Raw genomic sequence first — 13992 nt, forward strand, 5'->3', positions numbered from 1 at the left:
AAACCAATCATAAATTTACTTAAAACTCAGTGGAACTACAAAAGATAGAGGCTTCACAAAAGTCGTAACAATGCTCAAAACTTAGCAGAACGATGAAAGGTAAGGGTTTAGCAAAACATGTGACAATATTACCCTATTGTGCTGAAAATTGAGTTAGAGACAGAGTGATAGAGAGGAAAAGAAAGAGAGAAAAGAGAGAGAAAGAGAAAAGATAGCACCAACCTTGGATCCAGCGATGTTCTCTGCTCGTAGTTACGGTCTTCCAGTGGTGGGTGCGTGCCGAAAACTTACGTTTTCCCTTTTTATAACCCAATGTTCCCGCCCCATAGGCAGGGGTCTGTCATCACTGAGCAGGCGCAGTACGTGCTCAGGAATGTTTAGAAATGTTCTAGAAATTAGTTTAGTATTAGGGGGTCCTGGGGCTCTCACTGCCCCCCCCCTTCAGGGCTGACCAAGCGAGTGGTGATCTGTCACAGGCACATGGTGCACAGGGCACAGATGGTCTTTGTTTACATGTTTTAGGAATAGACGAGTGGTCTCACAAGATGTTATCCTGCCTCCACAGGCTCCGTTCTTGTTCAACACTCCCTGGTCATCATCAGCCCATCCCTGTCCATGTCAAGATGGGTGTTTGCGACATTCACTTGTTATCAGAGCCTCACACTGCTGCAGTGGGAGCTGCCCAGCACCGGGGGCATCTCTCTGACCCCAAGACAGGATCCTGGGTCCCCTTCCCTAACAACTGCCACATCCCTGCCTTGGCACTTCTTTCCATATAGCAAAGAACCCCTTCAAAGGGGAAGGCGAATAGCTGCTTTCCAAAGTGCAGCAGCTAATAGTGAGACACATTGCAGATGAGGCATTCTCCCATTTGGACTAAACTAGCACTCATTTTCCCCAAATCAGGGGTGCTGCTCTCAAACACACCCCGAACAGGCTCTGCTGCACACAGCAGTGATGTTAAGACAGGCTATTAACATCCTCATCCCTGCTGCAAGTGGCTCCAAATCATGGAAAAGAGCTAACTTCCTGCTCAGTTGGGCAACCTCTGCTTTCTACTTCTCTGCTTACTTTGGTACACAGAGGTAGCTTTGCAACAGCAGCTAATTTTTCATCCAAACGCCATGGTGTTGTCAGGGTGATCCACGTCTGCTCCCCTTCTCATGCTCATATCAACTATCTGACACACAGTAACAATGAGCTAGAATTAGATAAAGAGGATAAACATGTATCTCAGAGTAGTGCTTCTTACCAGTCTAAGTCAGAAATGCTGGCTCTGATATGCAGAAGACCAGATCCTAATGAGAATTAAAAAAGCAACCAGAAAAAGGGGTTTCAACCAGATCAGCTCCCTGAGCAAACTGACTCTACTGAAGACTTGAGAAGAAGGCCTGAGTGTCAGAGGCTTCCAAAGTGCAACACGAGGAAGTGCAGAGTCCTGCACTCCTCCTGGGGAGGAGCAGCCCCATGCACCAGGACATGATGGGGGCTGCCCAGCTGGAAAGCAGCTTGGCAGAAAGGGAGCTGGGGGTCCTGGTGGACACCAAGTTGAACATGAGCCAGAAATGTGCCCTTGCAGCAGAGACTAATGGTGTCCTGGGGGGCATTAGGAGAACCATCTCCAGCAGGTCAGAGGTGATCTTTGCTCAGTGCTAGTGAGGCCACATCTGGAGTGCTGTGCCCTGTTCTGGGCTACCCAGCACAAGAGAGACATGGACATACTGGAGTCTAGTGAAGGGCAACTGAGATGCTGAAGGGACTGGAGCGTGCCTCCTATGAGGAAAGACTGAGAGAGTTGGGACTATTCAGCCCAGAGAAGAGAAGGCTCAGGGGGATCTCATCCATGTCTATAGACAACTGAAGGGAAGACGCCAAGAGGACAAGCCAGGCTCTTCCCAGCAGTGCCCAGTGCCAGGACCAGAGGCCATGGGTATACACTGAAACACAGCAGGTTCCCTCTAAACATCAGGAAACATTTTACTGAGGGACACCAAGCACTTGCACAGGCTGCCCAGGGAGGTTGTGGAGTTTCCGTCACTGGAGATACATCATCTGGATGTGGTCCTGGGCAACTGTCTCTGGGTGGCCCAGCTTGAGCAGGGGGATTGGACAAAGTGACCTCCAGAGGTCCTTTCCAACCTCAACCATTTTGTGACAAAATATTCCTATTTATTGTCTGCAGCCTGTAATTCTCATGGCATTATCCTCTACCAAGAAAACTAGATGTTTGGGTCATTTCTAATGAGAGCTGTGAGCAGTAGGTCATTAAGGCATGTAAGGAGTTATGCTTAAAGCCCCAAACGATGTACTAACCCCAAATTACTGCCTGAAGCAAAGACACCTCAAGGACTGGTCTTGACATCCCAAGCTTCTCCTGTTTCACATAAGCTTTTTCTTTTGGAAGTGAGCCTCAGCTTTTCACAAGCCCCAGATTCCTACAACCTTGCTTAGTAAACACCTGCAATGAGGCTTACAGTGCAGCACTCCAGGACTTGAATGAAAATGTAGAGAAACTAACCCAGAAACCTCTCTCCTCAGGACTGGGAATCCACAGCTGTGGATTCAAACTAATCAACCGTTCTGAAGATAACAGTAGCTCTTGAGTCAGCAGATTTTTCCCTCCTCCAGGCAAGAAGCCAGGATAGGGAAAGTGGCAAAAATATTTTGTCTGTGTTGCATCTTTATACTTTTTCAACACAGAATTACACTGAAACTCTAGAGAAACAAACACACAGGGCCAAACACGTGTAAGTAGTGCTTTGCTTAGTCCATCCCTTTCTACGCTTTCTACTCTGCATGTATGAAAAAGGGGTGGAACGGCCACAAGCCAACAGGTCACTGCCAGAACCAACCAGACAGTAGTCGGTGGAGGACCTGCAGTTTCAAACTGTTCTCTTGCTCTGGCACAATTTACACCCTTCTCCCCTCATACAGACAGGAAGACAGACAGATGTTTTATTACAGCTTTTTCTACATAAATAGAAAAAAGAAGCAGTTTAATGAGGTGAACATGTGTTCCATCCCAGCCTCAAGAGAGGGTTTCAGCAGGGTCATGTACTGATGCTGGACAGCCAAGTGCAACAGACAAAAGCATCCCCATGATGCTCTGTGTGCAGAACAGCAGGTGGGAAAGGAACTGTTTTATCCCTGCTCAGATCTCCCAGACATCTTAGTTCATTTTCTTGCGCTTCCGTAGGTTCCCTGATGCCTTCTGCACAGGCAAGGGAAGAGAGAGAGTGCCCAGCTTGTGGTTCTGATCATTCTCAAGTCCCTGCAGCCCCTTTGCCTTGGAGATCTTCAACCGCATGGCCTTTGCAATGTCCATCATCCTGGAAAACACCGGAGAAATACTGTGTCAGTGGGGCGCACATGTCTTCTGTACCATGACACTGCACAGAAGATCAACAGCCTTTTGTCTCAGAGGAGAAGCCAGGAGGCACCAGCAAGCAGGATGCATTCTCTGCATCTCAAGGATGCCATGGAGACAGAAGCTGGAAGTATTGAAAGACTACAAGGTAGAGCCTTCCTGGGGAGACGAGAATGCTACTGAACTGTGCACCACCACCTTGGAGAGCATTACAGAGCATTATAAACCCACATTGCCTTACTCAATGGCCACCTGACCTGAGGAAAAATAATGCTGCTGTCCACTTCCCTACAAAGAGAAGAAGCATTATTTGTGTTCAGCTGCTGATGCTGCAGCTCATGGTTGCTTCTCAGTGCACTTGTCTCCTGTGTGTGGTACGATGAATGCAACCTAGTACAGCAAGAACATCTCCTCTTAGCCACTAAAATTCAGCATCCTTAGCGGTAAAGAAGAGGGGCTTGGCTGACATGTAGTGCAAAGAGCTTGGGCAAGAAGGTGCAAGTCACCTGAAGGTGACACCTGAAGGCTTGTTGAACAGAGAGAACAAAGGGCATCTGAAGGGAAGCCATCAGCGAAATAGGTGTCTGGGCCTCAGCTGGGGTCCTGAGAACACACAGGTCCCAGAATCCTCCCAGATGACTTTATGATTTTTGAAATACAAACAGATTCAGTTGGGAAGGGTTCTTCAGACCAAGCAAGGATCATCCCATCAGGTGAGACTCGGGGTTATGTGTGTCTCCTCAATTTTTCCAATAGGTCCCAGTCTCCTCCACCCTTTTCTCAACAGTATCCTATGCCCTGTGTTCCCAGCTCCAGTAAAGCAGTTAAGAACAAAACCTGTGTGTCAACGGCAAAAACCAACATGTATTCCTTAAAAAATGTAGCTCAAAAAAGAAAAAAAGGAAGAAAAAATGGATGGAAACCAACGGCAAACACTGATGTTAAACCCACTACTACCCAACAAAGAATGAAGAATTGGGGGCAAAACCAGAAGTTAATGCATCAAGGCTGACTAGGAAGTTTACAAAACCAAAAGGTGACTAAGGGCTTTGATAACTTCCAGTTATTACAGGATGTTAACATTACATCCCTCAGCCAGAACCCCCAGGACAGTCAACAACATTTTTCTCAGTTGTAGTGAAGGGTTTGTGTCCTCCACAGTTCCCACCCAGCCACACAACCTCCAAGCAATCCTGTTAAGAAAGACCAACATGATTGAGTTAGGAAGCGCCAAAACTTGGCATCACCATCACCCACAGGACAGGGTGGGAGAGAGATACTGATGAGCACGGCTGAACAGTCACCAACAGGGCCACCTCACCCCTTCCCAGACAGTGTTAACAAGCTGCCTGCTGAGCTCACACAGCGGAATGGCTGATCAGAACTGCTCAATTCCTGATTTATTCAGCAGGGGCCAGAGACAGTACAGCGCAAACAGCTCCCCAAGCAGGAGGAGCTCACAGCAGGCTCCAGCTGACACCTGCTGGGAAAAGCAGGTCTTGCAGCAGGTGCACAGCACTTACGTATTCTTTCATGGAAAATTAAAATCTAGAGAACAACTGCCCCTGAAAGTTAACACAGCAAAGGTGGTTTGCCCTGAAGCTTATTCTGTAAGCTGTTTTCTACCCATTCACCTTCACTTACCCTGAGTTGGCAAATCCTTATTTCATTACTATGGTCAGCAATTCTGCCTAAAACCTCTCCACATGATGCTTTGCTGAAAAATCCCCAAGTCCATCAGTATTTCAGAAACAAAAACAATCTCCTCAGTGCCAAGCCCAGAGTGGGTAAATTTCAGGGGCCTAGGATTCCTCCATGTAAACACCAACTACATGTGCACCTTGCAACTGTGAGAAAAAAACCTGTTTCTAGTTTTCCTGTTGCAGCCGGCTGCAAACCTGTACTTACACCTGTAACTGACAGGGACTGGAGCTCTACAGGAAGAAGGGGAACAAAGGACATGAAGGTGAAGAACGATGCAATTTGTCAGGCAAAAAATGGGGCTGGGTGGCAGTGGATAGACCTTGTCCTGGAATCTGCCCTGGCTGCTCATTTTGGTGCTGCCTGCCTCAGTTTCCTTGCCTGCAAAATTGCTGAAGAGCCTCTTGATGCACCTGAGGACCTCTTTGCAACAAGTGCCCTTTTAAACTTCCAGATGTATAAGAACCCTCCTTTATGAGCACTAGGGCTTCCAAAAAAAAAAAAGAAAAAAAAGCTTCAAGATACTCATCAAAGAGAGTCCAGTTACAACAGGAAGGACTCACTAGTAGGTATCACTGTACTACCCACACGCCAGAGAGGCTACAGAGCTCTTCCCCCCAGGGGCTCTTTGTAGGAGTATCACAGCATATCTCAGCAGGTATGAACAAACATGATGACTCACCTGCTTTCTTGGAGCTTCATGTCATTCTGCAGGATAGTGAGGTCTGTTTGGAAGTTGTTAATGTGCAGAGCCAACGCAATGACATATGCTGTGATTTTAGCCTTCATTGACACAGAGATTAAATTCTGGACACTGCATGGCAAAAGGGAGAACACATGAGATGTGGATGTGAACTCAAAACACAACCCCCACGAGACACGGACAGAACCGGAGCCCCAGTTAGACATGACTTTTCCTAGACACCAAAAAAAGAGCTCAGAGCAACAGAGATCTCTGATCACAGAGGCCTAACAGGCTTGTTTGTCCTCCTCACATGCCCCTGTTTCTGTTCAGAAGTGCAGGCTCCTGGGGTTGTTTATCACTATGCAGCCTCAACAAAACCACCAACTAATGACACTTCAGTCTCCTTCACAGGCTGGAGGATAGCAAAGGGAAGCTGTTCTGAGGGCATCCAGTGTAACTACTAATGGCACCTCAAATACACAAGCCATACAACACAGATTCCTGGCTGGCAATCCTCTGGGAACTTTTGACTGTTTGTAACTGGTTTCAGCCTTCAGACAAAAGCTGGCCCATTTGGACTCAACTTCTCTGCTCGTCAGATTAACAGCAGCTGTGCAATAGCTGAGCATCATCACTATGTCCCTTCTAGGGCTGCTGGCTCCCTGAGTGTGAGGAAGGCACTGTGGCAAGAGTGAGGATACTATGTGCTCTTGCCTGTATTTTGGTGCTTCCACTCAACAGGATTGCTGAAAGTGTTTATCCAGATTTATATCTGCTTCGTTGTACATGGTAACCTTCTTAAGGGTGCACCCTAGGGCCACCTGGTCAAAGGCAGCCTCCAACAGCTGCCCGAGGCCCTCCCTGCAGTGAGGCAGCACTCAGTGCTGCACAAGCAGCTCTGAGACTGCTGGAAAGGAGGACCTTGCAGAAGCTTCCCAGCCTCTGCTCCAGTCATGGGGCTGTGGCTTCTCCCGGCTGACCTCCACAGCAGGACCAGACCCAATACCAAACTTTGCCACTGCTGGTGGGGCATTGCCTGGGTAAAGCTTCAGCAGAACTCTTTGGCCTGTATACGTACGGGTGCCATGGTGTGGGTGTCAGCCCAAGGCAACTTAACCAGTGCAAATCTTTATACAGTTTTGTCTGTGTATGTTTCAATGGAGAATTCAAGTAAGTCAATTCAGGTTCATCTAAAAGCACCCGTTACACTAATTAAACCATGCAAGTGTAAAAATAGCACCATTATTTATTCATTGCATGACCTCTGTTCTGACCCACTCTGGGATGGTGGAAGAGCTGACACATCCATCTGTCAGCTGCCTTGGTTCACAGTGGAAACGGACATGCAGACAGCTGCCTGTTTAGCTGCACAGTTGAGAGCCACCTGCACAGAAAGCGGCTGTTCTGCCATCCTGCATCCAGAAATGGTCAAGCAGATGGCTGGGCACCCCACTTGGTCATACTAACTAAATCCACAGGGGCAGGCTTGCTTTTGTACACACAACCCTGCGTCTCCCAGTCACATTTTAGACCTCACTGTCTAAAATGGACTACCACCAGCCACAACCTAGGGCTGAGGGTGTGAAGGAAGAGATGCTACGGCTACCTTCCATTTTGGCAGCAGTTTTCCTGATAATGTGCCCATGGCCCTTCAAGCTGAGCTCTGCCATCTCTCTACCTCAAGGACACAGCAAAACAAACATACCAATGGCACTTACCTGCCATTGTTGTAGGTCAGTGAAGTGAAATTCTTCATGAGTTTCCTGCTAATAATGTGTGGGCATTCAGGACCCATTGGATCTAGGACAGAAAGGGTTTTTGCAGTGGAATGAGAAACATATACTCTTCCTTGTACTGCCCATCTCCAGCCATCATAATAGCACATTTATTACTACAGCACTTACTGCCTCTTCCCATGAACACAGAGAACCCAAAAGGAACCCAGGCACTGATTTCTAGGTCTCATCACTTTTCAGGTCAGAAAGAGGCTCCTAACAGCTTTTATCTTCTTTATAAATGAGATCTCCCACTTAAAACCAACACAATCTAAAATGCATGCGTGTGCGCCTACGCATATATTTCTTTAATGGATTCCTGCCTTTTAATAGATAGTCCTGTCACAAAATGTTATTAAAACTGAAACAACACTAACAAATTCCTATTAGCACCAAGACTAGTTATTTCCACATCCTCCTTGACTAAGTCCTACAGGGTTACTCCTGTGTCTCCAGCAATGTAGCTTGGCTTGCCATTTCCTCCTCTCTCAGCCCCTGCCATTGAAAATGCTAACAATGACATTTTCAGCACTGACAAGGAGACTCAGATACACAGGTTCTATGGAAGAGAGCAAGTCTGGAAAATCTCAACCAAAATATTTTGTGCAGTGCTTTTGAGAACAGCAGTTCCTGCCACATTAAAATCAAGATCCTGAAGACAACAGAGGTGTGATTGCTGTGATCCACGCATTGAGCTACTAAGCAAAGGATGATGAATATATTTGTGATTGTCAAAAGCACAGAGATATAAAGGATGTATTGTGTACTGTATGCTTCTTGCACCTGGAATACAGAGGCTGGATGAGGGAAAAAGCTGATAGTTTTCAGCCTCTTGGCTTAGGTCTAAAGTGTTCGTAAGTATAGAACTATTTATAAACTAGAATCTCAAAATTTCCAATCTAAGCTACCCTGTCTCCTACCAAAAGGATCTCATGGTGCCAACTGATGCATGGCAGTTACAAAGGGAATGAAAAGGATTAGACATACATCTCCCAGCAGATGCAGATCTAACAACCCTCAGCAACATGTAGATCGCCAATCTCAGCATGAAAAGGGCTGAAGGCAACTTCTGCAGCTAGCTGTTTGATCACACAGCTCATTCTGGGCAGCCTTACTGTTTTCTACCGCAGTAATTACAAACCAAGTCTCAGCAGGTGATTAAAATTGGAGGAGCTGAAAACTCTTACGTTTCTTCTTGATGACTTTTAGGTAGCTGAACTTAATAAGGGTGTCCAGGAACCAGAGGCATCGGGCTTTGTGATCTCTGTTCTTCTCATCAGCAGGCAGGAACTTCAACTCCTCTAAAACAAAGGAGCAATGGCTGAAGGAGAGAGGGGAGGATGAGACTCACAAGAACCAGGAACCAGTTTACAGTCAGGACAGGCCACACCTGTAATTTCAATGCTCACCTGTTTGAGAAGAGTTCCCCGCACACCTTTAAAGGGTGCTTTGTGAGCATACTTTCCTGTCAATGCTTTTCCTGCTCACTTCAGCCCCTCAGCATAAGGCCTTAACAGCTCTAAGTGTACGTCCACGTCACTTATCAAGCCACTGCAACTTCCACAGCAAGTCAGTACTTGGCTGGGACAGTGCCCAGCCATGCACATACCATGCTCAGCACAGCTCTGTGCTCCCCCTTCTAGGCACCTGCCTTCAGACCCCACTTTGGATTTCTCCACTCTCTTCCTCTGCAATCAAAGGGCAGCCACGCTTCTGAGCGCACAACTTCCTCACCTGTAGAACTATACCCCACATTCTCCAAGGTCAGTGTTGCTTAGCTGTGATCGGATCAAATGTCCTCCCTCTGCACTGAAAAGATCAGCCTGGGTATTGTGGAGCTGGCAGCAGTAGCCATGCTGCCCCATAGAAAAATTACAGTTTCACAGGGCCAACCTTTACTATTACAAGTCTGTTTCCAGCAGCATTACCTTTTATCTTCTGTTTTCTTGGTGATTTCTTCTGGAGTGATATTAACAAAGACTGCTGCTGGAACCTGCAATGCTTCATACTCTGCTGGGGACAGAACTGGAAGGATTTTAAAGAAAAGAACAAGCATGCCTTTGCTCTCCCTTCTGGTCTGAACAGCCCGCAGTGAGATAAGCTCTATCACTCTTGCTTTAGGAGATGTGGGGCAAGGAAGGAGGGAAGGAAATTGTAAATAGGCAGGAGGTTACAGCAAGACTAGGAAGCTGGCCCGTAACAAAGGTCTCCAAAAGACTGTGGCTTGACCACAGGTCACTTCTCCTGCATGGCTGACTTCATTACTATTCCCAGTTGAACAGGGAGGCACAGCATCCTGCTCTCTGTAGGAAAGAGGCAGGACACGGGATTTGCAGGCCCAAAGACCTCAACACAGCATGTCCCTGCTCTCAGCTTTTGGCTTGTGAGGGGAGAAGGCTCGGCTCATTCACACGCCCAGCAGCACTCACTCCTACGTGCCAGACCACTGACGTTCGAGGCTTACAGGTGTGGGAAACCACTCTGCCACAGAAAAAGATACTGTCCTCAAACTTGTAAACATTTTCTGGTTTGTCAGCATCTTCATTACATGGTGGGAGGAAGATGGAGATGTTCTGCACATCATCTTGGGCCACATCCTGGATCAAAGCTTTGGAGGGAAACAGGAAAAAAGACAGGATTTGGACCATGCAAAAAAACCACAGAGAACATGACCACAACCCAAATCTTTCCTTTAAACATGTCTACTTAATGGTAGTTCTTGGGTCAACATCAGTTTAGTCACAGCTGGAGCTTTAAAGGTTTAACACTACAGTTCAGTTTATCTCACTTGGGACAGTAGTAAGGAAAAGGCTACAGCTCTTTCCTATTTTGTTTTGTCACTGCCACATGTAGGTGCTGACTGTACAGAAAGCATTCCAGTAGGCACAGAAAGGCTGAGAGCTTCTGATGTGACTGCTATGTATTGAACATGCTGGCTTTTAGACTGGTGTCATCACTTCTACCAAGAACTTTCTGCTCCTTGAAATTTAGAAAAGCCACTCCAAACTAGAGAAAAATCTAGGAAAGAAGTGCACCAAGACAAACTGGCTGCTGGTGCCGCCCCTCTTGCCTGCAGGGTGGTCAGAATATGGTTTTGGTACCCTGGGTTCCATTGGACATCCACTTGGCACAAAGCAGCTCTGAAAGCACAGTCAATATCTAAGCTGGAACACAAGGGGTGAGAGCTGACAGGTTCTACAGTCAAGAGACGTCTCTCCCATTCATAGCCAATGAAACTTAGAATCCCAGAAGTGCTGGTGGAAAGGCACTCTGGAGGTCTCTTGTCTAACCTCCTGCTTGGAGCAGAACTATCTACAGCACTAGGTGAGGGCAGCCCTGGCTTCGTCCTGCCAAAGCTTGGAAACCACCAAGGATGGTGACTCCACACCTCTCTGCGACCTGTTCCAGGGCTGCACTACCCTCCAAGGCAAGAAGGTTCCCCCAGTCTCGCACATGGGCCTCCCAACATCCAGGGACCACTGTAACTTTTGCTGCTGACCCTTGTTGACACTGCTGAGAAGGGCTTAGCTCTGACTGCCCTTCAGGTATTTGTGGGATGCTGTTAGATCCTTCTTGGCCTCCTCTTTGCCAGACTAACCAAGCCCAGCTCCCTCTGCCTCTCCTTATCAGTTGTGTGCTCCAGGCCCCTGCCTGTTCTTGATGCCCTGCCAGGACTCCTCTGTCATTTCTCTGCCTCCTTCTTGATCACGGCGGGGGTGCAGAGAGGTGACACAGGCTGGACAATGTAATACAGATGCAGCCTCAGCAGCACTCAGTAGTGGAGTTATCAACTCTGCTAGAAACATCACCTCAGTGATGTTTTGGAGAGTGAACTTTCCCTGCAGTACTGACAATAACTAAGGCCATGGCAGGCTTCTCTTCTGCAGGCTCCTCCATAGCAGAAGCCTCAGTCCATCAGCCTGGCTCACAACAGCACTGGGGGTGGCACTTGTTGGGGCTGTGACCTGGTTTGGGGCATGGACCATTATCCATAGACATGCCACTGTGAAGCCAGGGTACAGCTCATGTTAACGAACTTTCAGCATCTCAGTTCAGACCAGCTGAATGTACTGCCTTTATCCCCATAAACTGATAGCCAGCGACTCCCAGAAAAGCTCCCAACAATGGGTAGGGATGGACACTGATGCCACAGGGACCTTCCCTCATTCAGGCGACTCTCACAATGATTGCCTTCATTAAACCCTGAGACAATATTCTTACCTGTTACTCCCTTTGCATCTATAATGTTTGCTGCTGCTTTTGTCACAGCAGTATTCAGAATATCATTGCCCACTGCATTCATTCGCCGAGAGTTCAGAGCTCGCTTCTGCTTGCTGGTACCAAAGGCCTCAATGCACAAGTCCATCTGTGCAAGAGAGATGCAAATTAAAACACACTGCTGCACTGAAGACAATTTGCATCTAAGAGAAAAACTCAGCTACCCACCACCCGTTCCACATTCACATTCTCTAAGAAAACTTCAAACATTTCATTGGGCACAACCTAACCATACGACAAGCACTGATCTGTGAGGGGGCAGGAAGTAACTGGGATTGTAATCAAGTCTGAAATAATTATGAAAATACTGCCAATTTAGGCACTAATAATGTGCTGCCTCATAGACCTCCAAGGCACAGAGTGTGCTGAACCTGCACAGGTTCACCCTGCAGTAAACCAAACATCAGAGTCTCAGACAAGCATCATCTGCCACTGTTAGCTGGATAATCACAGTAGAATATGATATGAGGTTTCAACTTTACCTTCTCCCTGTAGGATTTCTTCTGATAATCCTTTGTGTCATCAGGTATTAAGTTATCTATAAAAGAACAAAAGGTTGTATGCTTGGCTTGCAGCAGCCAGGCCAGCATACATATTTGGTATCCCTTTAGCTCTAATCCATTATCGAAAGACTTGGCACAACACTTCAAGATCTCCTCCACAGGACTTTGTCAATTAAAGAACACACTGAATAGAAGAGTATGTACTTAGAACAAAAAAGGAAAAACAGGGCAATTTTTGCTAAAAAGCCTACGAGCGTTAAGACGATACCCAGGTACTGCTGCACAGGGGAAAAATAAGCTACAAAAAGACCACATTCTTTGGGTTATCCTCCCGAGTTCAGTAACAAAAAGCAGTTCTGCTGAAGAAAAGCTGGTTTAGTTTTCAGTGATCCAGCCCCTTGAACTGACAATTTCCTGGATTCCCTCAGCAGAGCATACCTAGACAAGACTGCACTTATTCTGAAGAGTGACAACTTGTTACTGACTCCAGCACTTCTACCCTCCCACCCATAATGCTCTCTGCTTAACCTTCACCCTAAATTTCACCTTGCTTTCTTGTCTGTTTTACACATAATGCAGTGCCTTAGAAGGAGAGCGTAATGTATCCTTGTTCCTCCATGTCGAGGGAATAAAGTGGAAATGAGGAAGAAAGAGCAGCCAAAGAGACAACAGAGAGCACTGCTGTCAACAACCATGCAAAGTTGAGTGTCTACATAGGCTAGCACTCTCTGACTCTGATGCTGGGGTTAAACACAGTATCTTCTTACCTGACAGCAAGGGCTGCATGTTTAATATTTCAGCATTATACACTTCCATTTGCCCAGAGCCCTCATCTAACACACCAACAAAATACCTGGGAAGAACAGGGGCAAGTGATTAGTGAAAGACAGTCCAGTGGAAGTAATGTTTTAAAATCCATAGTGCAGAGCCATGCGTATTCCCCATCCCCTGCCAATTCTTTTGCCTTGCAAATACAAGTTTTCCAAGCACATTCAGAATGTCACAATAGAACAAGTTACCTCCAAGGCAAATACTATATATATATTTTAAATATAAATATGTATATAAAATATACAGACTTGTTGCTCTAAGTAAACGTAGAAGCCTTAAGACAACTAAGCTCCATAATGCACAATGTCTAGGCACCAGAGTGCTAATTGCTATTCTCTTTTGTCTTTTATAATGTGTCAGGACCTGGGGTTTCTCAGTGCTTCCATGCAGTTTCCTGTGTTTTTAAAACTTGGTGTATTGGGTTTGCATGGCAAGGTTTTGGTAGTGGGGGGGCTACAGGGGTGGCTTCTGTGAGAAGCTGCCAGAAGCTTCCCCCACGTCCGACAGAGCCAATGCCAGCCGGCTCCAAGACGGACCCGCCGCTGGCCAAGGCCAAGGCAATCAGCGAAGGTGGTAGTGCCTCTGTGATAGCAGAGTTAAGGAGAAGAGAAAAAACCAACTTAGGAGCAGTTTTTGCAGCAAGAGAGAGGAGTGAGAAGATGTGAGAGGAACAACTCTGCAGACACCGAGGTCAGTGCAGAAGGAGGGGGAGGAGGTGCTCCAGGCGCCGGAGCAGAGATCCCCCTGCAGCCCATGGAGAAGACCACGGTCAAAGCAGGCTGTCCCCCTGCAGCCCATGGGGGTTGATGGTGGAGCAGCTATCCACCTGCAGCCCATGGAGGACCCCACACT

General features: G+C 47.0%; 1 protein-coding gene across 2 annotated transcripts in view; it reads right to left on the reverse strand.

Moving 5' to 3' along the window:
* Positions 1-2929: 2929 nt before the first annotated feature.
* POLR1E (RNA polymerase I subunit E) overlaps positions 2930-13992 on the reverse strand; it is a 54953-nt gene continuing 43890 nt past the window's right edge. For both annotated transcript variants that reach the window (XM_075739525.1, XM_075739526.1), the window contains exons 5-13: positions 13077-13162; positions 12289-12344; positions 11750-11894; positions 10029-10136; positions 9457-9553; positions 8716-8849; positions 7472-7553; positions 5751-5882; positions 2930-3329 (exon numbers count right to left, since the gene is read on the reverse strand). In XM_075739525.1, coding sequence (XP_075595640.1) covers positions 3170-3329; positions 5751-5882; positions 7472-7553; positions 8716-8849; positions 9457-9553; positions 10029-10136; positions 11750-11894; positions 12289-12344; positions 13077-13162 — 1000 coding nt within the window. In that variant the 3' untranslated portion in view covers positions 2930-3169. The remainder of the gene's footprint in view (positions 3330-5750; positions 5883-7471; positions 7554-8715; positions 8850-9456; positions 9554-10028; positions 10137-11749; positions 11895-12288; positions 12345-13076; positions 13163-13992) is intronic.

The sequence above is a fragment of the Balearica regulorum genome, chromosome Z (genome assembly GCF_011004875.1).
Source record: "Balearica regulorum gibbericeps isolate bBalReg1 chromosome Z, bBalReg1.pri, whole genome shotgun sequence".
In the NCBI taxonomy this organism is placed as follows: domain Eukaryota; kingdom Metazoa; phylum Chordata; class Aves; order Gruiformes; family Gruidae; genus Balearica; species Balearica regulorum.